This window comes from Venustampulla echinocandica (genome assembly GCF_003357145.1).
Source record: "Venustampulla echinocandica strain BP 5553 chromosome Unknown scaffold_7, whole genome shotgun sequence".
Lineage (NCBI taxonomy): Eukaryota > Fungi > Ascomycota > Leotiomycetes > Helotiales > Pleuroascaceae > Venustampulla > Venustampulla echinocandica.
Window position 1 is genome coordinate 562,770 of NW_022474212.1, and position 25,091 is coordinate 587,860.

At 46.5% G+C, this 25,091-nt stretch overlaps 8 protein-coding genes across 8 annotated transcripts; 6 read left to right on the top strand and 2 right to left on the bottom strand.

Moving 5' to 3' along the window:
• Positions 1-389: 389 nt before the first annotated feature.
• Positions 390-3,869, top strand: BP5553_08117 (p-loop containing nucleoside triphosphate hydrolase; the record flags this gene model as incomplete). The annotated part of the gene is made up of 1 exon (XM_032016740.1): positions 390-3,869. The coding sequence occupies one exon, from the start codon at positions 390-392 to the stop codon at positions 3,867-3,869; it is 3,480 nt and encodes a 1,159-aa protein (XP_031867031.1).
• Positions 3,870-5,564: 1,695 nt separating this feature from the next.
• On the top strand, positions 5,565-7,139 carry BP5553_08118 (uncharacterized protein; the record flags this gene model as incomplete). Its single annotated transcript, XM_032016741.1, has 1 exon — positions 5,565-7,139. One exon carries the CDS (start codon positions 5,565-5,567, stop codon positions 7,137-7,139), a length of 1,575 nt encoding a protein of 524 aa, XP_031867032.1.
• A 676-nt stretch (positions 7,140-7,815) lies between these two features.
• BP5553_08119 (uncharacterized protein) lies at positions 7,816-9,059 on the top strand (the record flags this gene model as incomplete). The annotated part of the gene is made up of 2 exons (XM_032016742.1): positions 7,816-7,987; positions 8,038-9,059. 2 exons carry the CDS (start codon positions 7,816-7,818, stop codon positions 9,057-9,059), a joined length of 1,194 nt encoding a protein of 397 aa, XP_031867033.1.
• Positions 9,060-11,875: 2,816 nt separating this feature from the next.
• Positions 11,876-13,494, top strand: BP5553_08120 (uncharacterized protein; the record flags this gene model as incomplete). The annotated part of the gene is made up of 4 exons (XM_032016743.1): positions 11,876-11,897; positions 12,031-12,163; positions 12,213-12,298; positions 12,353-13,494. The coding sequence occupies 4 exons, from the start codon at positions 11,876-11,878 to the stop codon at positions 13,492-13,494; spliced, it is 1,383 nt and encodes a 460-aa protein (XP_031867034.1).
• A 2,860-nt stretch (positions 13,495-16,354) lies between these two features.
• Positions 16,355-17,520, top strand: BP5553_08121 (NAD(P)-binding Rossmann-fold containing protein; the record flags this gene model as incomplete). Its single annotated transcript, XM_032016744.1, has 4 exons — positions 16,355-16,595; positions 16,653-17,117; positions 17,170-17,278; positions 17,334-17,520. 4 exons carry the CDS (start codon positions 16,355-16,357, stop codon positions 17,518-17,520), a joined length of 1,002 nt encoding a protein of 333 aa, XP_031867035.1.
• Positions 17,521-17,769: 249 nt separating this feature from the next.
• BP5553_08122 (uncharacterized protein) lies at positions 17,770-19,926 on the bottom strand (the record flags this gene model as incomplete). Its single annotated transcript, XM_032016745.1, has 2 exons — positions 17,770-19,467; positions 19,603-19,926. 2 exons carry the CDS (start codon positions 19,924-19,926, stop codon positions 17,770-17,772), a joined length of 2,022 nt encoding a protein of 673 aa, XP_031867036.1.
• A 983-nt stretch (positions 19,927-20,909) lies between these two features.
• Positions 20,910-21,968, top strand: BP5553_08123 (uncharacterized protein; the record flags this gene model as incomplete). Its single annotated transcript, XM_032016746.1, has 3 exons — positions 20,910-21,004; positions 21,052-21,466; positions 21,522-21,968. 3 exons carry the CDS (start codon positions 20,910-20,912, stop codon positions 21,966-21,968), a joined length of 957 nt encoding a protein of 318 aa, XP_031867037.1.
• Positions 21,969-23,557: 1,589 nt separating this feature from the next.
• Positions 23,558-24,532, bottom strand: BP5553_08124 (Uncharacterized protein; the record flags this gene model as incomplete). Its single annotated transcript, XM_032016747.1, has 1 exon — positions 23,558-24,532. One exon carries the CDS (start codon positions 24,530-24,532, stop codon positions 23,558-23,560), a length of 975 nt encoding a protein of 324 aa, XP_031867038.1.
• Positions 24,533-25,091: the final 559 nt, after the last annotated feature.

The window sequence follows — 25,091 nt, forward strand, 5'->3', positions numbered from 1 at the left end:
ATGCTGACGGGCGAGTCAAATCCGAGTGGAAATAGTGAGCTGTACGTAAATATATTTACGCACCATAGCTTTAATAAGGACACACCCAACGTACGCAACCATTACCCGCCGAGGAAGAGGGTAGAGATTTATAGAAGCTACCGTGAGACACTATGAGCAAACTTCAAAATTGCTACTATTAATAGGCTTTTCCAGTTAATTAGAGTATAACATATATTTTTTATTAAAATCCTGACCGGACCTAGCAGCTATAATCAGCACGTGATCACGCGTCGAAATCTACTCGTACGATTAGCTTCACGTTCGTTCATTCTTTCAATAACGACCAGAACCCCCCAACGACCGAAGTCCACGGAACCCATGTTGGCGAACATATCGCGAAGCCTGCAATGGCGAAATTACAGGCCGCAACCGTTCCCAACAAGGTAGTACAAAAGCGCAAGCGGAAAGATCTAGAAGATGACGATCCACCCGCAATTGAAGCCAATCTCGAAGCTACCTCAAGCACGTCTACTATTCCCACAAAGACCTACGACGGCGGCACAAAGCCAAGACGAACTCCAAAGTCCAAACCGGCTCCTAAACTTGTGCATGAAGGCTCATCATCGTCGGTTATAGTCACAAGTACCATTCCTTGGCCACCCTTCATCCAAACTCTCGAGAAGACCCAACGCGCATTAAACGTAGTCTTTACGTTCTGCTCTACCCGCAAACACGTCATTACAACCTTTGCCACTCTAAAACCTGCCGTAGAAGGGCATATAAAGCGGGAACTCAAGGTTGAAGATATAGCGAAGATTGTAGCCTTGCGCCCTGGAGGCATGAACTTTGCATACGTAGACGAGGCGATGTTGCAGGTTGATGTTAGAGGGTCAGAGAGAGATGAGACTTTTAAGGGGAGGTCAAAAGATTGGTTCTTTGCAAATCCGCCGCCGGACGCTTCGGTTGGTGGGGTTACTGGTGCTCAAGGGCTGGGTGATGGCGATGGAGTTACCGGAAACGGAGAGGAAGTCCTGTTTTTCGAATTCGTCGATGGGGATTTGAAACCCCAGGTTCAGAATAAGAAGGCCGGGGAGGCGAACAAAACAACGAGGAAGTCCAAGGACGAGGATCTGAAGATGCCCGTGTTCAGCCAGGAACAGATGATGGATTTGATTGAGAAACGGAATTCTAGGTTTGAGAGTGCCATTAACGACTTTCTGAATCGCTGCGATTCGGAAAATATAGACCCTGAAGAGACGCTGAGGCAGCAGGCGGAAAGTTATATCCCTGTACCAAGTTATTCTCGCAGCAACACACCAAACTCCGACCTAAGTATGCTTCCGAAAAGCATTCCCGAAGAGCGCAAATCAGTATCTGAAATTGTCGGGGAACTAAAACAAAGTCTTTGGTACACGGGACAGATTGTACCTGACGGACATCGAGTTTTTGATCCCCAGGAAGCCATATATGGAGACTTGAATTTCCGGCTCAGCCAGAACCTGGTAAATGCGCTTTATAATACTAAGAGTATTACGCGGTTTTATTCCCATCAAGCTGAAGCTATCAATAATCTGCATGACGGTCACAATGTCATTGTTGCCACCTCCACAAGTTCAGGGAAATCCTTGATCTATCAACTCCCTGTCCTGCACGAGCTCGAAAAAGATCCTAACACAAGAGCCATGTATATATTCCCCACAAAAGCTCTCGCCCAAGATCAACGACGGAGTCTTAAAGAGATGTTGAGGTTTATGACGGGACTTGAAGATGTCATAGTCGAGACATTCGATGGAGACACCGATATGAGGGATCGAAACCTTATCCGAGACGAAGGGAGAATCATCTTTACCAACCCAGATATGCTCCACATCACCATACTCCCTCATGAGGAAAAGTGGCGCACTTTTCTCAAAAACCTCAAATACGTTGTCGTCGATGAGGTCCACGTGTATAATGGATTGTTTGGCTCACATGTTGCGCTCATAATGCGCCGCTTGCGGAGGATATGTGCGGCGGTAGGAAACCGCCATATCAAATTCATTTCCTGCTCTGCCACGGTTGCAAATCCCGAAGAACACTTCAAAACGATCTTCGGCATCGAGGATGTGCGGATGACAGATTCTGATGGCTCGCCTTCAGGGCGAAAGGAGTTCTTGTGCTGGAACACACCTTTCAAAGATCCCAAAGATCCGTCGAGTGGTCGGGGGGACACACTGAAAGAAGCGTCGCGGCTATTTTGCCAGTTGATATTGCGGGGAGTAAGGGTGATAGCATTTTGCAGAATAAGAAAGGGCTGCGAAGTCTTAGTTAGTGCTGTGAAGCAAGAACTGGTAGCTTTAGGAAGACCGGAATGTATGGCTCGAGTTATGGGTTACAGAGGAGGATACACTCCTCAAGACCGAAGACGGATTGAGAGCGAGATGTTCGAGGGGAAGCTGATGGGCATTGTTGCCACCACGGCTCTTGAGCTTGGCGTGGACATTGGATCGTTGGACGCTGTGCTTACCGTTGGGTTTCCATACTCGATTGCAAATTTACGGCAACAGAGCGGCCGAGCTGGTCGAAGAAACAAGGATTCATTATCGGTTCTTCTTGGGGACTGCTTTCCAACGGATCAATATTACATGCAGAATCCGGATGAGATATTTACCAAACCAAACTGTGAGCTGCAAGTTGACCTTCAGAACATGCTGGTCTTGGAGGGGCACGTGCAATGCGCTGCATATGAAATGCCTATTCGCCCGGACGAAGATGCGGCCTACTTTGGAAAGAATCTACGAGAAATTGCCGAAGAAAGATTGGTTAAGGACGAACTTGGATTTTACCACTGTAATGATCGCTTCCGCCCAGTCCCATCGAAATTTGTTGCGATTCGGGATACGGTGGAGGACCATTTTGCCATTGTGGATGTCAGCCATGGGAAGAATATTGTATTGGAAGAATTAGAGGCGTCCCGGGCATTCTTTACCTTATATAACGGAGGTATCTTCCTCCATCAGGGTAACACATATCTCGTCAAAGAGTTCAACTCAGAGAGGAAGATCGCCAAAGTCGAGCTAGTGCGTGTAGACTGGACAACACGGCAACGCGATTTTGTAGATATCGACCCGGTTGAAACCGAAGCTATATGCCGCATCCCCAAATCCCTCTCGCGCGCCTTCTACGGCAAGATCAAAATTCAACAGACAGTTTTTGGCTTCTTCAAAATCGACAAGAAGGGCAGTATCCTCGACGCAGTACAAGTCGATAACCCACCCATTGTCATCTTCAGCAAAGGCATGTGGCTCGATGTCCCGAAACAAGCATTAGATATACTACAGGAGCGACGCCTCAACATCGCGGGTGCAATTCATGCTGCCGAACATGCTGTTATGAGTCTAATGCCAAACTTTGTGGTAAGCATGCCAGGCGATGTAAGGACAGAGTGTAAAGTCGGAGTCAAGGAATTCGCGCAACGGGAAACAGCTCGGAAACGACCTGCCCGCCTCACATTCTACGACGCGAAAGGCGGCGTCTCTGGGTCAGGAATCAGCACCAAGGCTTTCGAATTCATACATTTGTTGCTCAAGCAAGCGCTGAGGAGAGTTGAAGCTTGTTATTGTCTTGGGGGCTGTTTAGAATGTGTGACTAGTGAGAACTGTCATCACAATAATGTGGTTATGAGTAAGGTCGGGAGTGAAGTTATCTTGAAGAGTTTGCTGAATTTAGAAATTGATGTAGAGGCGCTGCCGATGGGCCCAGAAACCGGGAGCCCCTCTGGAGTGGAGACGGTGGTTCTGGCGGAGACTATTTTACCCAAAGGGAGGAATCTGGATGCTGTGGATGTTGAGAGGGGCGCCGCTGATCGTACTGAGCAGGTGGGGATCAAGGATGAGCTTAACGAGTGAGATTTGAAATTTTACCAGGGCAATAACAAATGAGCATGATGACGCGACCATGAAATAAATAAGAAATATAATAATTGCAAGAGATTGGGCATTCTGTTGGCTTCAAATATGTCCTTCGCTGCCCGTCCAGTTAGATAAATAAAGTTTCCAGTTCTTTGATATGAATAATACTCCTAGCTGTTAGTCAAACTATCCAATATTATGAAGTATTCTGCTCACTTGACTATGTACCTAGGTATATAAACCGCTTTATTTACCTTCTCACGGCTTAAGTGTCTTCGATTTTCGCTCGTACGGTCTAATACCATCATCTATGAGAGGGCCAGGAAATATATCTAGAGACCTAGCTAGCTTCACATTACATTTCAAATTAGGAAATATACTTGAGCTTTTACTAACAGGAAAGGGTTAACATACTTTCATGCTTTTATCAACTTGTTGATTCAGCTGAATGGAAGGTTTGCAATGTAGATGGCATATATAACTTGTTGAGGTGGGTTATGTCTTGATAGTTTGAATATGATGGCACAAGCTGTTCTACTAAACCCGCCACTAATAAAGTCATTTCAGAGATGGCGGCAAACTCTCTTGTATCTAATAGGCTAATATGCGTTTAGCCACACTGCGTTCTTTGTTCAACTGGGCATTCACAATGACCAAACTTAACATCTACATCCCTTTGTGGGGAACAGTTCAAGGGAGGTAGTTCACTGGTTACAAAGAATGGATAATAACAATGGAATGTACAATAGAAATTTAGAAAAATCACAAAGAATAGTCCCACCGTTACATCAGACGGCAAACTATGGTTTGAGGAACTGGCAAATGTTTCCCACGTAGAAACATGTTGTGGCCCATGTTTGTATGAACGCCATGTTGGAGACCATATGTTTTGTGGGATCTATCAATCTTGGCCCCATTGGTATTTATGGCCAACTTGTCTTTCTTCGCTTCAAATTTCTCTCGCGTCTTATCGATCCACTTCCCAGAATAATTGCTTGCCGTTTTAACTGGAGAGTGTTTTTGATAAATAGCCTGCCACCGTCCTTATATAACCCAGTGCTAAATTGTCTATATTACTGTTACTGTATGAACAAGCGGTAAGAAATTCCCAAGTTGCTCTATATTCTATACGTGTTTTCAACGTCTTATACTAGTCAAAGACTGTTATTGGGCGGAGCTAAAGTGGCCTATTCCATACTGACGCTTTAAGCTTCTAATTGATACCTTGCTTTGCCGCTCAAACCCTACATAATATTTACAGGTGATCGACATCTGAAAAGTGCTAACAATTCTAGTGTCTATAAATATATCTCAGAGCTAAGCAAATTTGATCTACCCTATTCGCCTTTGACATATTTACTTCAGCAGACCGGCCTTTTAGGCCTGTTAGCATGGCCAAGGGGATTCCGACAAGGAGTTTACCTATTCTTTATTAGACTCATCAGCTAACAGTGAATCGGAGGGTGCCCCTTTGCGCCATGCTCGGTTAGGAACAAACAAGGGACAGGCACGGAACATATGGTTATAGCTATCAAGTTTCACGATTCATTCCTCTTCAAGAGATTGGCTATCTCTCATCAGAAGACCCTTCCACCTCCAGGCCATTTTGAGCCTAATTTCATTTCAGCCGCAAACCTCTTGAAGCCTCCTGAGGCCTACAACCCCCCGGATTATACAGCTTCCTAAGGAAATATGAGGCGAGCAAATAGAGACTGGAATGTTGAAGGTATATTCGGCAACACGTTGGTGGAAGGGATAGACCACAAGCTCTTACTCTCAACCGCAACAACCCAGCATCATACTCAAGTTCAACAGACCAAATCGTCCATCTCAACTGACAACCTGATGAGGTTTGACAGCCAGTTAAGAGATTCGCAAGAAACAATCAAAAACCGCGATAGCAGCATGTTTCGCCCCGATTCTAAGGACAAAACTATTGTTGAAACTTTTCAACCTCAGCAAGCACATCCAACATGGAACCCTATTCCTCAATCTGAATATGTGCACAACACCAGACAGGTGCCATGCTTTTCCCAGACCACGGCAACTATTGGCGAACAAAATATGAATGCGCAGGGTACTATCATACCTCAGGAGTTCTTTTCGCGAAGCATCTCTCCTATCAAACCGACCCGTTCTGAGTCTCGTTGGGTTACTACTTCCGCCTTTCGACAATCAACACAATCTCTTACTCGCGCTCTTAATGAATCCAGATCAACCAAGGTCGGCCATGGCTATAGTACCATACGACAGCCCCTCATGGGAACTGCTGCTATATCCCCCGCAAGCTCCATCGACCGCATGGAGGAAGGTCATATCGTGGCCTCAAGTGTCCCTTGGCGAAGTGCGACTGATGGTCCACAAACCCAGTATCTTCGACCCAGTCCATCACGACAACCGGGCGGCCCTACAGAAGACAATTTTGGTTATTTTCGGTCACGCTCATATACGCTAGAGAGCCTGTTGATGCCTCCAAGAGACTTGAACCCAACTGCGACTTGGCTCAATCAGACTGCTGCTATAGCAGATACGAAAACGGCCTTCCGGCCTTCCGGAATGTGGCTCAGAAAGCGAGATCCGCTTCAAGAAAACTCACAGCTGGAACAGATGCAACTAGGAAATACTGGATACCAGGGGGACTTGTGCGGAGAATCATACAGATCCCAAATCAGAAATCTCGATGACACCGAAAACTGTGCTTTGTGGGTGACAAATATTCCGCCGTCGGCGAGCGCGGCAGATATGTTCGACATCATCAATTGTGGAGCGGTATTCTCCTTGCACATAAACAAGCCTAACCTCCATCACCGCACGGCAGCAGCAAAATTGGTCTTCATCGAGCCTCATAGCGCTACGGAGTTTTTCACCCAAGCCAGTCGTGGCATCCAGATAGGCGATACAAAACTGAAGGTAATATATAACCGCCACGGTAGCCGCCGTTCAGGAGTCAAGAATAGTAGGATTCTCCTGGTTGAGGGCCCGGCTAGCATAATGACGTTTGAATATTGGGACACGTTCTTCCGACGATATTGCGAATTCGATTGGGACCGTGTCCTCCCACTGCATTGTCCTCACCAAGGCAGGCGGATATTGGAATTTCGGTTTATGCGTATTGATGGACAGGCACAGATGTGCTTGAAGGCCCTTCAACGCGACCCGGCTCATAAATATGTCTCTGCCGAATACGGTGCTGATCCATGCAACCCAGAATCCCGACAAAATTTCGAGACAAACATGAGCATAAGCGGTGCATATACGGGGAGATAATTGAGTCTCGGATAGGGCTGAAGCTGTTGCTTCTATACGACGTGGGAGAAGGACAATTTCCATGTTGCGTCTCTGCTATAATAGTTTGATGTTTGTGGTTCCGCTCCTGGGAGGAGATGCCAAATAATTAACGTCCGCTCTATTTCACTCTGGGGCCTGCTTTTGAATGCGAATTCCACCCAAGTTGGCCACAGCTACAGCCATAGCTAGCTAGATAACTTAAGCCAGCAGCCGCTTGTATATTAATGATGAATAAACAATCCAAACCTTATTAAAATCGCTACCGATGGCTGTGCTGTATATATATAATGCGAAATGAATTAAAAGAAATTTGAGTGCTTTAACGTTTAGATCAAGTCCACCTTTGGTAGAGGATATCGGGATCGGAATTGGCGGGAGCAACCAAGAGATACTTGTGATGCTTTGTGCTGGCGGTGAATGGGGCTTTGAAGTCGGCTCTTGTTCATATTTGGCCGAGATTCCTTCTTCGTGTGGTAGTTGCGCATATTGATGCGTAGTTTTTCCGTACAACTGAACGTCATCCTTTGACTTAAAATTAGTCAATCTATACAACTCTTTGACAACACATTTAACCACGCATCCCGAAAGCCAAATCAACGCAACGACAGGAAGCTCATCCATCAACTGGCTTTGCCTTGGAAACTCCAGTAACAAAATGCCAACACCATTTCCCAAGCCTGGGGTATCGCGGTGGATAGGGACACGGGCGTTTCGGGGACAGGGTAACTCCCATGGCGTACCACCAACAGCTCTTCCAGACTCATATAGCAGAGGGGCTATCGATGAGTGCGTTGCTTGCACAACTATGGAAGCAAGGGCCCTTCTTCGTAAGTCATCCTATCCACCTTCATGAATATTACCGCTGACACTTTGGAAGCACAAGACCTACTGGCAGCTTTGGATGATGATATGGTCACCAGATCATTGACACCCAGGAACAACATCGACAGTGCTAGATACACAAACTTTTGCCCATTCTACGCGCTAATATCAGAGCCTGCTGCACTTGCTGCATCTGAATCAAACATGAACGTTGGGATAAGCCAACAAGCCGGGGTAGCCATACGTGAGGCGGAGAAGGGTGTGCTTCAGGAAGCCGCAGCGCTGATGTCCAGTGGCTCCGAAAAGACCAAGTTGAACAGAGAAGTAACGACGGAAGATGCCCGGGGACGCCACTCCACTACAGGATATCTTACAGGCATCATAAACCCTAGACTGGAGACCTTCCGGCCGTCTCGAATGGTGCTTGAAAAGTGGGGCCTCGTGAAAGTTCCACGAGATCCTGGCTCCAACTATTTTGGAGACCATTCTTCTGTATCATCCATTCGCCAGGTCCTTAACTTGCCGGATAATGAGAACTGCGCATTATGGGTCACGTATCTACCGCCAGATATAGACCTAGCGACTTTCCTAAATAAAGTGCGGACCGGCGCAGTTTATGCAGCTGTCCTCCTGGAACCAGAGGGAAAGAATTGGACAAAAGCAGCGAAACTTGTGTTTAAAAAGCACAGTGCAGCGGTAGGTTTTTTGAAGCAGGTTCAGAGCGCCCCGGGGATTGTTGTTTCAGGCCTCCGAATGAAGGCCATCTGGAACAGGATTGGCTATCGAGAAAACAATACAAAGCGGACTAGAGTTCTTCAACTCAGAGGTCCACCCGAACTCATGGCTCCGGACTTCTGGAATAACTATTTCCAGAGGTGCGTGGTATTTGAGCTCGAAGCATTATACGACATTTCTGGACAGCGCGGAGGGGATAAAATGCTAGAGTTTCGGTTTGCCCGCGTTGACGGACAGGCGGAAGCGTTATTTTGTGCCATAATGAGCGATCCCATATTCGCAGGCATTGTTGGAGTTCGATATGGACCAGACCCTTGCGACCCCGAGTCTCGTCTCCAGTGACGTGTCATCATACCACATCATGGTAAATTGCGGGAGTTGAATACATGGGCGCTTTTGAAATGCATTCGCATGAGGGCGGACTTACACCGAATCTATCGACGAGACGGAAACTTTATAGCTAGAACCTGATGCACACGCGGACCAACTGGTTGATGTTCGGTGCGCTCTTTCGATGTGGCTGTTCCGTTAAACCCGGATTTGGAAGAGTATTCAGGGATAGAATGTGTGGCAGTGAATCTCATAGTATCGAGCTCGATAAATCCGCTAATAATATGGTGAGGTATGACGCCTTTAGGGTTGGATGGTGTATTTCGATTATAATTTTTTCCAAATAAAATAGACTCAGCGTTTTCCTTGTTCAGCGCAAATCGTCCATCGACCTCGCAAGAGAACAGCTCGGTTCAGCCGTAGTGGTTCCAAAATAATGCGCATTCAAAACCGGGCATCGTTATGTGTGTGATAGTCATATAAAACAGTGTGAACCTAAAAGCCACCTCTTTAGGCTTCAACGATAGAGCCTTCGACGAAGACATAAGTCGAGAATACCATTGAATATGTCAGCTCCAAGCTTTATGAGGTGCATGGGCTAACGAGAGAAAACACCACGGTGGTAGAGAAAAGCCTCTTCACAAGTATAGAATATGTGAATGCCAACTTGACTATATTCACAAGGGGGACTACTCCCAACTTCTCAAGTTTGGCGAATAACAACACTGGCTGTGTTCAGGCATCTATCCAAACCTCGAAATACCAGTAGAGCGCGCACTATCCAGGTGCGAATAATTATTCACAATGAGCAGGCATGTGTTGGTCCAATACTTGTTTCATAAATGACCACAACTCCCATGTTCAACTCTCAAGAACTTCACTAATGCGGTAGTTGGTTGCCCTTAATCCTCCCGGGTAAACCAACATGGCAATCCCAAATGATTCGAGCGGATCGTTCCCGGACAATGAGCGAAAGATTCATGTGCGCGCCCATTTTTGGATCTTCGAAAAAGCAATAAGTCAGGAGATTCACAGATATTGATGACGAGCAAACATGACCCTTTTAGAGAAGCATCTTCATCTTTGGCAACCAGATTCAAGCTTGAGCGCAGGATGTTACCTACGTCAGATGCGGCACTCGTAGTTCCAAGCAGTAATTCATGCACTTTTTCAACTTGATAGATAGGCCTTCGAGGCTGCGACTGTGTGGTAGCGAGATCCTCAAGCCTGCTATTCTTATCCCTCCAGTTAGCAATTTCGGTGGAGGAGACGGCCAGGAAGAGTAGCATGATTACAAACCATTTCCTTCGACAAAATTTCATCACCGCCAAACATCTAGCAATGTACTATACGCCCTTCTATTTATCTGTCCACTCCTGGCCTACAAATACCTCGGGCAGGGCAGATGTGCCCGCGGAAGCTGCACCCCGGTTCACCTCGACTTTGAATGGGCATTTTGCTGTAGGAAGGGCAGATCGGGCACATATTAGAAGAAGAGCAATATGATTCATGGAACTGTGCACCATTTATATCGTCTTTAAAAGTTCCGGAACTGAGAGGAGACGGGGTTGATAGTCAAGGACGAGGCAGGTTAAATTAAGCTTTGCTGGAGCTGACTAATGCTTCATCACGTGATAACCCCCCCCGCCACCCCAATTTGGAGTTGCTCCCAGGACGGTTGTGAAGTAACCCACTGGCAGGCTAATATTGAAACAAGGCTTTTAAAAACTGTCAGAAGCAATCCATTTCGCCTAACCAAGCTTACTACACTTGAATGTATTGATCCATAACTCGAACTGCTTCTTTTAGTGAGAGCTCCGACCCCCCGAAATCACTTAATCAATCAAGTTCTTCCTCTAGGTAAGCCATAAAAATCCCATCAGCCCATGCCCGTGGTAAACCTTACCAAATATATTTGCCTAGAGTTGGTTGAAATTGATAATATTTCGTTGATATTTAATTCGTTTCAGTAAGTTCCAACCTCCAAGGAGGATCAATGTTTCCGAACTACATCACACATTTGTCGCACTCCATACCACACTTCGGTTCTGCTTTATATAGTAAAAACCATTAAAACTACCAGTTTGAGGTATATACTATATATATTCATTCAATAAATTTTAGAACATCGTCAAGCGACACCTTCCAACTCCGTGGACAGTGTCATATCCCGGTATCTCACCAAGGCATTCGCCTCTCCACTCAAATATCAGCTACCACCGTATACAATTCTCTCTTTATTAATAAAACAGCCCCTACAAATAAACCTTTGTACTCCAATAACCTAAACATAATCATATCCGCTTCATTTTTAAATTGTTTAGTGGAGGACTGTGAATTCTAACACCTATCGGCTTTGTTGTTAGCCACGATGTTTGCACACCATAGAAATAAAATATAAATAATTCCTATAGCAAAAATAAGGAAGGAAAATTCTCAATATAAATAACAAATAACGGTTGGAGTTAGAACAAATTAAAGGCGTGTGGTAGGAAAGCTTTACGAACGTCGACAGCTCACTTCTGTAGCATACATCTCCTGCCTAGATAATATGTAATACATAGGTAGAGGTATTCACTTGCTCGCTAACCGATCATAAGACGCGCTAGATAGAGGTATATGGCTTTATCTCGAAGTTTTGATATTTATTTCTTCAACGTTATACATCTTGGGCATCAACCTGTCCGAGCACCTATCAACAACCATACCACCCTTGTAAACCTTCCAACAAGGGCGGTCGAGCGTTCATAAAGGACGATTATTTACTTCAACAGGCACCTTTGATCAACCTCTAAGGCGCTTAGGTCACGGGGGGAATGCCTTCCAAAATGCAGTCCCCAGCGGCGGAGAGTAAGTAACAGTTCCCCACCATGATGGCATAGCACATCTGCATCCACCAAAACGAATCTTCTTAAGATCCAGGAAGCAAATGGCTGGCTGCTTTCATTCACCGAAACCTGCCGCCAAGCTAATACCCTTCTAGATATGGCCCTTCACGTCTATCGAGCTACGAATAATGCAGAGTACCAGCGATTGTTTGATCAAACACGGAGATCGAAGCTGGAAATAATTCAAAAAGAGATCAAACAGATCAACGAAAATGGGGCCAGAAGTAAGTAGTAAGGCTATGACAGCATCTGAGAACAACATTCTAATTCTTACTAGGTGGCTCGAGGGAAAGACACTGCAAGAGAACATCGAAGAACGACGAAAGATTATTGATATCATTGACAAATTGATTGATGTTGGCAGTAGGTATCCTACTTAATTGGTGCCGGTTCTGTATCCAAGTTAACGGAGAATAGGTTACCCAGCAGGCGGACGACTCAATAAAATATTCCCAGGGTTGTTACCAGATCCTGGCCCAAGCAAATACTGGAATTTCAGCAGCGACCAACCACTTCAATGGTCCTCACCCTTGGTTCCAGGCACTAGCCGGGGCTATACTCATATGCCAACGACAACTGAAACACTGACAACAAAAGCCATACTGGCAACAGATGGAAATGTGGCAGCAGTGCCAGTGGAAACTCGTTCTGTCCATGGTTTCATCCCTACAAGCCAGACACGACAGGCTTCTTCGCAAAGTATTGAATTATACTCCATGCCAAATCATGGTGTCAATACGCTGCAAAACCGAGTGAGGGCTGCCCCACAGAATGTTCCCCAAACAAGATCGCCAATGGATTCGATGCCGTTCAGAAAGTTTCAGCCGTCCAAACAACTGCTAAATAAACCTCGCCAAACAATCCCAGAGATTATATATCGTGCTCAGCATGCAGGGGTGGGCATCGGGGCCACAAAGTATCGTGGCGATCTTGATGGATATACACTCGAGAATGCCCAGACGCCCGAGCACCTGAATTGTGCTGTGTTCATCAAGGGGATCCCCCCGCAGGTGACCGATGGCGAAATATTCGCCACAATTACGGAGGGCAAAGTGTTCTCATACTTTAAGAAGCCACAGTATGGCCGATATACTACTTGTGCGGCAACGATAACATTTATGGATAGGGATTCTGCGGAGCGGTACATGAAGAAGTGCCAAAGGCCAAATGGGATGGTGATTGGCGGTCAGCGGGTCCACGTTGTCTGGAGCTTCCATCCAGTCGGACCGGTAGTTTGCAGCGAGATGCACCAATCGCGAGTTCTAAGAGTGAAGGGCCCAGAGGACTCCATTGATGTGGCCGTCATTGAGAAATTCCTCCATCAATACGTGGTTTTTAAGTTGGTTAACCGATGCGAATTCATTAATTCTCGTGGTGAAAAGACAGCAGAGCTGGCCTTCTGCTCCATTCGAGGGCAAAGTCGGTTGGCAATGAAGTGCCTTGCCGAGGAGATCCAGGTACGGGGCTGGAATGTTACGGTTCAATACGGCCCTGATCCGTGTGACGCCGACCGTCACATATTGGCGAATGCCTCCTCGTTCCCAAATCGCTCTATCTAAGGCAATCTCATGTACTGTACATGTACCTTTGAGAAATACAGGTACTCCTGTTGATAATTAGAATCGAAGTATGCAGCGGGATAGCAGGTGATACATCGGCACAAGATATTTGGGGGACCGAGCAATTTTCTTTCATTTAGTCCATGACTTCTTGAGGTGAGTTTGGAGGACCGCGGCGTGGAATCGTGCTATCTGGCCACTTGGCTGGGGTGGTTGGGTGGTTGCAGCGATGATTAATGGGTTTGACAGCTGACTTTAAGGCGGTATTAGAGATATTCTCCACCCCATCTATTTATGAAACGAGGCAGCCTCGAAGGGAATTTCTAGATGACGGAATAGCCCTTATTCTACAATTACCAATTTCAGGAACGTATATCATAAAGAATGTATCAAAGAATAATAGACAACAACTATCAAAGCTCCGCGTATAGCACTGTCCACAGTTTACTTAGCTCCTTCGTGTCTCTTAACTTTCATGTATTCCTTCAACATATACATATTAGACAAAAGGCGCTTGAGCAACTATCCGCACTCGCGGAATAAGTATCGTCTCAAACTTTCGCCTGTTATTGATTTGGTAAATTATATACTTGTTCTTCTTCGAGCTCCACCTAGTCTTCCCTCAGTCAAAATTAGGCGGCTTACTGCACTCGCAGCGGTATTGATAAAGGCTCGAATTGAAGCTATACTAACGCTATAAAGTACTTGGCTTTTCCCACTGTTTCCGCTTTTATTTTATGACCCAAAGCACTCAGCATAGATATAAAGATGGTTTGACTCAAATTCATTTTCTGCCTCATGAGAACCATACCACAATCCAGGGGACGAACTCGCTGCGCAACGGTGAGAATTCGGGCCAAGGCCATTTTCAGCCTCAAACAACCCACTACAACTATCAAAACTTCCCGGCTTCGATAACAATCGAATCAAGGGAGGTGTATATGACCTCTGGCAATGGCTTAGGTTCCGAGATTATTGTTCAGTCATTGATACAAGAGCCGTCAGCAACGCTATACTATACGACAGCGCAAAGAAATTTCGAGGTACGATTTCACTCAGGCCAGCAGATCATGATGGGAAGATCTACGAGGAGTAATACAGCGGTTCAAGTCTATTGCTAGACTTGGTACCGTCGGCTTGTGGGGATGGGTGTTTGAAAATGGCCAAATGTATAGTGGCGATGGGAGTACCCCTATCCAAGGCCAGTATCTACCTAGGCACCGAAGACCAAGGGACTCTCCGTATTGCATATCCATAGCCAGATAGCGCAAAAAAGTGCGGCCACGCTGACGCGTCGTATAAGAGTTGTGATAGGTTCGGCAACGTGTTGGATTGATATTCGAACGGTGATGGAAAGACCGGGTGAGGGGTTGACGAATACCTGAACAGCAGTGATGGGTTGGTTAGGCAGGTGGGCGACGTCATCCATAGAGCACTCACAAGCTCTAAATTACTACTAGAGGCAAGAGACTCCAAACTGTGGAATTATGCTGCTCGACCGCAGGTATATCATCTGTCAGGAGGCTCGGTAAATCGATGTCGACCGAGAACTTCCCCTACCCCACCCAGCCTGCCTTTCTAAAGAGTCTTAGAGGTTGTTTGATTCCAAAGAGGGCTCTCGCGAAATGGTGCGGATATATTCTTCGCCAAGTCTGTCTGTCGCCGACTTGCAAGCTTTTCACTCAATGAATGCTGTTCATCTGCGATTTGTGGTTTCGTGCGAAGATAAGCGGGGTCGGTAGTCCACGGAATCGAGGGGGTTCCCACCCGTAACTTGCATTATCAGGGAGATCTCTGCGCCCTATCCTTTCCTCATCTCATTGTCTCCCAAAATTTGTTTCATCATCGTCTACCATCTTTGGGTTCCATTAACCTAGCTATCGCGTCAATATAATGTGCGGCCTCGGTCTAGGACCGGGAAAGGGTGCATTGCAATCGAAATGCAAGCTTCGACATCTGTCCACACAGCTATAAAACGAGAGGACTAAAAGAAGCTGAAGCTGCATCGCATCGCCAAGACGACGGTGCAACAAATACAAATGTTAAGGTGATGCGAACGTGCTCCCTGGTGCTGCCTACCCAGCCAGCATATCGGATATCCCAAATACTACTCGGTGGGTAGTACAGTGTAGCGTCAATCCTGTATCTTGGTGCATGGAGCGTCGCATGAAGCTATTACCTCTGATGATGGAAAAATAAAGACGACGTCTGGGACGATGACGGGTTACCCTGGGCGCTTTCGGTAGCCCATGTTGTTGATCAGTAATCAGCCACTCTCAGTAATCAAACACCCCCAAACCACCTCGGAACGCCACAATACTTCCTACAATGGCCGTCTTCAACTTACCAAGCCTGGTGTACCAAAGCTGGTGGGTTGTAAGGCTACGGCGAATATGGATTCCTCATGGTCCAAGTAAGTCAGCCAGGGATGAGGATAGAGTCCGACAGACTCCTGGGTATTTCATACAACGCCCTCAATTTGCCGCATACCAACCATCGGACTTAATTGCGTCTTGAAATAGCACCCCCAGTAGGTCCTGCCTTTATTCATGACAGTTTGTAACTACACCTTTCGCTGAATAATTATTATCCCCGAATCTCACGAGATACGATTACTTTACCTCGAGTAATCACTATTTGACAAAGCTGCTCAAATTTGATGTTGGTCCCAAATCCCAAGTTGGGGAGTGGAGGATAATGATAAATACTTGCTCCCACTCGCAGATACTTGAAAATATCAAGCATCACAATCATCGACATTTCAATCTTAGTCTTCAGCAAAGTATCATAGACTCACAGGCTTTTTACTTCATATTTGCACAATACAACAGCTTGAAACCATCAATTCATCAATTTTACAATGGCTCCAGCATTGCCTCAGGGTTCAGTTGTCTTGGTTACTGGTGCCACCAGCTACCTTGGATCTAATATAGTTGATCAATTATTGAAAGCTGGATATAATGTGCGGGGCACAGTTAGAAGCATGACCAAGCTCCGAAACTTGAAGAATTCTTGGGATGAGGAACACGGAATGGGCAAATTCGAACCCATCATAGTCTTGGACATGGCTAAAGAAGGCGCTTTCGATGAGGCAGTTAAAGGTAAGTCTTGCATTGCAATATGTTCTAGATGGTAGTTGTACTGATGAGCATCTACAGGAGTGGATGGCGTCATCCATTCAGCCGCAGTCATGACATTCGATGCCGATCCACATAAGGTCATTCCCGAGACCCTTGCAGGAGTGAACGAGATCCTCAAGTCAGCAGCCAAGGAACCTCGCATTAAAAGATTTGTATTCACGTCGTCATCTACCGCCGCTACAGCACCAATTCCCAACAAGGAGTTCCACATCGATTCAGACAGCTGGAATGACGCAGAAATCAAGGCAGCATGGGCACCACCGCCATACGAACCCCAGAGAGCTTGGGCCGTCTATGGAGCTAGCAAAGCCGAGTCTGAGAAGGCCGTCTGGAAATTTGTTAAAGAGCAGAAGCCCCATTTTGTGGTAAATGCAGTGTTGCCGGACTTTAATTTCGGAAAGATACTCGACAAAAGCCTCGCGGTTTCCACTGCTGATTTTGTCCGGAGACTTTTCAAAGGAAATAAGGAGACTGTTCTACCTCGTATGTACACCAAAACTGGGTTCAGCCTATACTATTGCTCACATACTTGCAGAATACTTTGTCGACGTCCAAGATACAGGGCTCGTACATGTGGCAGCTTTAATCAACCCCGAAGTTGCAAATGAGCGTATTTTGGCAATGGCAGAACCCTTTAACTGCAAGTAAGTGCTAGCACTACAGATGATGCAAAGCTATAGACCTAACATCGATATTTAGCGATATCTTGAGGATCTTTCGGAAGCTGCGACCAGATCATAAATTCATCGATGATTACCAGGATGACAGTGTTAGAGATCGATCGACAGTTTCCAACGAGAGGGCTGTGAAACTGCTGAAGTATATGGGGAAGGATGGTTGGACTTCCCTTGAGGAGTCCATTAAGGTTACTATCGAGGCCATGTGAGAGGAGGCTAGGTCTGGGTTGCTCTAGGTGAATTATAGATTTGGCCGTAGCCTTGTTGCCGAAGGTGCATGTCCTCGTCCATATATAAAGTTAGCTCTTGGTATCATCATATATTTACCTTTGATTAGCAATTGATGGATATTTCGTATAATTTTATTTACCCCATTTCAAACATTCAGCCGACCAGAAATTTGCCAGCTTTGAGGGTTACTTCGCAACAAAAGTTCAGACGGAAAACAATAAGTCATTTCATATAATGGTCACCATTTCCATATCAGGAAGGCGGCCTTCATTAAAACGCATCCCTTCACAAAGGCCATAAACATACGCATTTCCAACAATCCTATACACCCCTTTTATGCCTGCCTCCGCACGCAAGATTAGAATGCTTTCACACCCAGCCAGAACAGCCACAACATTATATGTCCTCACACCTACTCCCTTAAGCATAGGCCGCTTACCATCCACCATTTTGCCTTGGGCAAACGGGCTCGGGGGACCGAAACCAAAGTAGCCTTTCAAGGTAGTAAAAAACTGCCGGCCCCTATCGCCCTCGGTCAACGTGTTATGGCACTGCACTTGCTCGTCGAACAGCCGCCCATCGCCACTTGATAGACAGGAATAGAGGAATTGCAATAAAGGATTCTTGGAGATAAGCGCAAGGATTGAAATGTCGTTCTGGATATCGGTAGGGAAGAGGACTAAGAGGTTGCGATGTTCGGGTTCCGATGCAGTAGTTAGAAGGGAGGGCTCTCGGCCAGTAAGACGTAATGGAAGACCTAGGGATTTGAGGAAGCCGGTAGACATCATGTTATTGAAGTGTGCGCTATATGATGGGCTTGCTACTTCCACGGCGTCGACGCGGTTGGTAAGAAGGGTTCGCCAGAGCGCCTCTAGTCTGCTAGTATTACCTTCACTGCAAGGGTATGGATACTTGTCAAGACAGTAGTTGTGGAATTGCTGTAGCATTATCCAACCCATATTGGCTGGTGTAAATGGGTTTTGGAATGAGGTTACGATGTCGAATACTAGAGCCCTTGTGGTGAGCGTTGCCCCTTTGATAGTCGGGGGTATAAATAGGGGTCGAAATAGATCTAAAAGTCTTGTGTGTCGACCCAGGCGACACTTTAGTAGTCCTATCGTTAAATCCGGAGCCCAAGATGGCATGTCCTTCATCTCTTTAAACCAAACCGAGTCGCAGAGGGTAATAACAGCCAGCGAGTCTGAATCTCTGAGAGACCATTCCGTCGCATACCGATATGTCTCCTGGACCGTCTTAGGGTAATCGGGTAGCAACGCTGGAATCCTCTTGCTCTCCACTAAACCGAGCATACCATAAATTCTATCCCTAGGGTCGGTCACTTGATGCCCCAAGAAGTTCCTCATTATGATATGCAAGTTCCTTGCTCCGCTTGTCGTCCTCCAACTTGCATGGTCAGCCTCATAGTCCTTCTTAACCGCTGCCACTGCTAAAAGCGGCATATAATCCTTGCATACTGTTTTACCATGCCCCCTACCTACGAACCTTAACCTTGAGTGCAACAAAAAACAGAACGCCTGGTAGAAAGCACCCCACGCACACTCTAAATCTCCGCAAACGACTCGAGCACGTTCACTTTGCGCAAGTACCACCTCTTGCACAATCCAAATCCGTCCAAAATAAGGCCGCGAGAACAAGCTGCGCAATCGGTCGAACTGCTTCGTCTCCCTCTCATCAAACAATTTATCATCCCATTCCACCTTCGTCTTCAGTGGGCCTGAAAAATCGAGGTCCCGACCAGCGTCCTGTTCCTCCCATGCTCTCGCCAGTCTCGGGATCAAGTTGAATGCATCTCTCCTCCCTCCTCCTTCCACTTGGTCGCCTTGGATCCAAAACAGCACCCTCTCCGCACTCCGATACACCTCTCTCATAAGCTGCACCTGTTTCCCCTTCTCCACCACATCTTCCTAGTTAATACAAATCCCATTAATCCACAACGACCTCGACTTTTGCTCCCCTCGCAAGGACTCGATAATCTTGTATAATCTATTAGAGATGTTGAGGCTCGTTCCATGACAGGAAATATACCTGGAGGTAGTCACTGTGGCGTCGAAGACATATGGACCGTCAAGTTTGGGCTTTGGGCAGAGTGAAATTCCCCATTCGTAGGAGAGCGCCTCATATTTGAGCGCAAGGCGTCCGTGGAGCGGAGTATCATATATTTCGATTTCGATCGGGGAGCCTTTTGGGCCTGGCAGGAGGCCCAGGACCCGAATGAAATTCGGTAGCCCTTCTGGGAGTGGGGTGTAAATGTATTCGGCATATGCTGTGGCATCTGTGTTTGTTAAAACCCATGGGTCTGGTTGTCCTTCAGTTGAGTTTGGAGCTGTTATTTTTGGAGCCGTAGACCCGAAGCCTGTGATCATTTGAAACTCTGCAGGAATGGATGATCTTGTTTCTTCTCCTGTCGTGGGCTCTGGAGCATCGTTTATTGACTCATTTGCCTTCCGGTTTCATTATCACTGACTCCGGGCGCATCTCGCTGACCGTCGGCCTCGCTCACAGGATATTTTCCTCCTCCGTTGCCTTCCCCCTTCCCCATAACGGACCTCAGCCTCATAGCCTACTCACCAGCCTCTGCGCCAGTATCCCTATCGCCAGGGCAACTGCACATATTTTCTTGGGGATATGCTATCCGATTCGGGTTGGTACTCGGTTCAAGTGCTTGCAAAACAATAGCGACCAAAAAATTTCAGAAAACAATAACAGATGCGATTATGCTCACTTGGGAAACAGGGCAGAGTGTTCAGGCACCCAAGCGTGACAGCCACGCCCAACATCGTAAGCGAGGGTACGTATCTTCTTAGAGGAGAAGCAATAACGCAGTCAAAGTACAAGCTGATGATGGAGATACTCAACTAGTCTAGGGCCGGGAATTGAACATCCTGGCCTCTCGAGAAATACAGAACCAAGCCCGTACATATCTTCCGTTGATGTACGAATTAAAGAGACGGAAATGTGGATTCGAAAACAGGTCGAGAGGATGGCGGACACCCCGTCTTACGCTAGTAGTATTAGCGATGCTTGGCAGCGCTCTTCCAGGAGAGACTTCGTACTCCAGGATATATACTCCGTACACCCGTACTCATACGTTCAATATACGCACTTACCGCGGCTGGTACATCTGTCTCTTACAGAGGTGGCCACTTGGGCCGTTTGCTGGGTTGTGGCCTGGAATCTCCCACATTCGGTTTATCGTTTCTGTTTCTGTTTTTCTAAAAATAGGATACATTGCACCAGCAAGCGCCCAGGATATGTTCAGCCTTACAAGTAGCTCTTGCTCGCTGTTTCTCAGAGCTCTCCGTCCTCAAAATGATTTATTGCATAGCATGTTCATGTATTGTGTATTATGTCGAGTTTTCAGCCCCCAGAAATCTGTCGCCACGGGTTGACTGAGGTGTACCAACCTCAGGGGGGTGCCGAAACCGTTCAAGCTGTCGCACAGTAGGATAGTCTCCGATGCCAATGGCTACAAGGTTAACTGAATACAGCGTCGTTTTTGTTCATGGTCTATTTGGACATCCTCGAAAGACTTGGACTGCAAGCTTAGAGCGCTCTGCCACTCTGCGACTATTTCTGATAGTGCTATCACTACGAGGCTCTGGGAATTCGACCTCTAAAAGCACCCCACAAGGGAGGGACGGCGGTTCAGATCAGGATAGAGGCGGTGATAACAAGGTCTTTTGGCCTGCGGCTCTACTCCCTCAAGTCATACCTGATAGTCGAATACATACCTGGGGCTATGACGCCGATGTTGATAGGCTCCGATCGCCTGTTTCATTGAATACTGTCCCCCAGTACGCTGCGAATGTGCTATCAGATATTGCCGATCTTATTGAAATAGATGGCAATAATCTGCCCTTGATTTTTGTTGCTCATGGTCTAGGCGGCATAGTGGTGAAAGCTGTAGGTCCATCTGCGTTGGTTGGCTTGAACTTACGGAGCTAATCGAGCGGTTCAGGCCATTAATCAATCATTTGAAACGAGAGGCACACGTCTTAGCATAGTTGCACCTGCTGTTCGAGGCGTAGTCTTTCTTGGAACCCCCCATCGCGGGTCCGACTCAGTCTCCATTCCAGAGATTGCCTACAATATAACGAGAGGCGTTGGGCGAAATCCAAACGGAAAGCTCTTGCAGGCCCTAGAAAAGAATTCAGAGATCCTCGATCGTACCCATAAGAGTTTCCTCCAAAAAATTTCAGGATGCCCGAAGCTTCTGGTTGCAGCTTTTCGAGAGGAAATGGAAACGAGGAAGTTATTTTTCTTCAGCACCTTCGTTGTCAAACCCGACTCCGCAACTCTGGGTATTGCAAATGAAGAGGAGAGTAGCATTCCGACAAATCATAGCGATATGACAAAATTTGGGTCGTCGTCAGATGTTGGCTTTAAACGTGTTTCTGCCCAATGACGAAGATGGGTTCAACCGCTGTCTATCAACGTTAATGGTACGCCCTTTCATTTGTTATTCTAATTACTCGAGTCAAATCCGAGATAGTACTAAATTAGGTTGTAAATAGTAAATACTGTACATCAAGTAAATAACGGTGAGTTTTTTGTGCTCCAACTATTGTACCGTTGCTAATTGTAGCGTAGAATGCCCTTGCGGTCTCAATTCAGCGACAGCAACACTTAGGATCAATAATATACCTCCGCCTCACGCGAAAACATTACACGGGCTGTATGCACACCCCCTATCTTCCTAAGCCTACTTCTAAATTAATAACTAGAATCTCACCCCTCTCCTCAACATCTAACCTTTCCGTCGCATCTCCCCAACCCGTCAACTAAAAGTCTAGATCTAAGTCCTGAATATCAGCCATCCCCAATCGTTCGTCCAATCTATATTTTGAGCTAGCATGTGGTGACATTTTTGAAATAGCCATACGGTAATAACAACGCATATAGCACAATGTGTTGGATCCAAGGCAAACATGATTCTGGAAAGTCTACCCGGAAGAAGCTTTCTATGTAGAGCTAGCAAATGCAGGTGTTTCTGGACGGTTTCCGGGGTGTGCTATATGTTATTGCACGGTGGTTGTTTATCATCGCGGATTTACAGCTCAGAAATCCATATATCGCACGGCCAAAGAACCTCTTTACTCCATCTTGTTCCAATCCCACGAACTAAGACGGCTCGTTTGGCCCATAAATACCAAACTTGTCCGAGACTCCAGAAGAGTTCTCTGATCTATGCGACCACACGCTGCAATGAATAGAACCTAAGCATGCGGAGAGGCTTTTGTTGGGATTCAGATTGCCTTCTGCAACATATTTTTCCGACATCGCATATTGTACACCTTTGGGATCACCTTTGGGATCATGATCCTATTGAAAGCGAGGAGTCAGAGGATGACATGGCCCAGAGAGTCGCTGGACGAAGTGGGGAGTAACTCAAAGTCATGAAAGCAACTCTAATAACTGAAGATTTGATCACAACCTCGTTGTTATTGTATTATTTCTCTATCAGGCTTCCAAAGAATATATTCAGGGGTGGGATGGCAATTTTGAATTGAGAGAGTGATGAGTGATTGCAGTAACTACCTTATGTATATCCATCCAGAGCAGATGCAGCCCACTTGGAAAATTGGGTCCCAACACAGCTCTACAGTTCCTTCTCCAAAAAGAAATTCCGTCACCACCTAAGTATATATTTTGACGCTCGGTTCTGTAAATCGCTCCCACCCATCTGTCGCGCGAAAGGCATGGAGATATTTTTTCATTGCTATCCCGTGGTGCCGATCCTAACCTATACATTGAGCAAGGTCTCGAAAAAAAAACTCGTCTGATCTTCTTTTCACCTACGTTGTTCGGATAGAAAGCCCGTGAGATCTGAAAAGTTCGTTTGATGTGTATTTCTAAACGCAAACATATCTCTCCTCCCAAGAATTGGAGGCCTAAAGGGCGGCCACATATGGATATATCGAGTCAATCCCAGCTCACAGTCATCCCATGACTTTCAACACCTGATAACGGCACTTCCAGAGCATATAGTGTGCTTCACATGTACTTAGATGTCTCCTTCTCACACCACTCGCGGAACTCCTTAGCCCGCCCCGTCCCCCCATCTTCTGTCCCCTTAAGTGCCCGTAAAATATCTTGACTCGGCGATGGATGGATACGACCCCATGGTAGCACATAACACCCATTGTTATCCATGGTAACATCTGGCGAAAGTCCAGCCCAGAGCTCCGTATATGCACCAAATATGGCCTTGTAAAGTATCGGGTACACAGCGTACTTATACCAAATTGCGTTCCTCAGTAACTCCGTGTTTAGATTTCCTGGGTTTTGCGTGACGCTGATGATTCCGGACGACCCAACCTGCTTTGCGAGCTCACTGGCCAAGAACCAGTTACCGATCTTGGAAATCGTGTAATTCCTAACCTGGTCTTGGGGTGGTGCAACTGCCTCGGCCATGATTATTTCTGGTCTAGGCTGATTGTCTATAGCCTGCGAGCTTGTCCAGATGACCCGGACAGTACCTGGTGGGCTGTTTTGCGCGGCGGCTTTCAGAGGGGGTAGAAGCAATTCAGTAAACAAAAAGGCACCAAGGCAATTGATTCCCATTTGTAGCTCGTATCCTTGCTTTGATTTGCTGCCAAGCGGGGGTAATGATACACCCGCATTATTCCAAAGGACATCGAGCTTTGGTTCTTTGCTTTTGAACGCTTCGGCCGAGGCTTTGATAGTACTGAGATCGTCTAGCTCGAGATGTAGAAATTCCAGTTGGCCGGTCTCGGAAGAATCATCCTGCGCTGTAGACTTGATCTTCTCAATGCATTTCAATGCCTTGTCCTTCGAGCGCGCAGCTATATAGACTTTGCCGCCTGCCTTGAAGAGAATGTTTGCAAGCTCGAAACCAACTCCAGAAGTGCCACCGGTAACGATGAAGACCTTCCCCTTTTGACTTGGAAGGTTTTTCTCAGTGAAGGTAGGTTGAGGAGGGAATAATTGCGACCACGTCACACCCATCTTGGATCGTGAATCGGGTATGATATTGCAACGGCTGCTTAGCGTGTGCCGTTTGTTTTTTTAGAGGGCAGGTGTAGATAGCGCGTCTTAATCAATCAAGAGTCGATACTTCGTACTCCGTACAGAGTACAATATATTCCAAATTGATAAGGTCTGGTGGTAAATGGCAGCCCAGTGGTGTGTCGGTTCCCGACTTGCAAGAAGAGCTCAGAGGAAATATTTCATAACAATCCCCGAGATATCATCAATTACGTCCAAAGGCCTGAGAGTCTTGCTCCAGGCCTCCGCCTTGATCCGACAGGCTACTTCGCATATACCGTATAGGGTGTGTATGTGCTTACATGGTATCGGCATCTAGCTCCTAGGTTGTGGTGGAAATTAGAAGCAGCAATTCGCCAATGGGGATAGTGATGGTTGCTGTCGCAACCGGGCCCGATTTAGCCCAGGATCCCCCGCATAACGAAGCCACGACGATTTATTAGTGGCTGGCAGTGGCACAAGGCTACGAGTTGCGCATAGCCTTACCACCTGAGAACTTCAACGGTTCTTCAAAATCAAG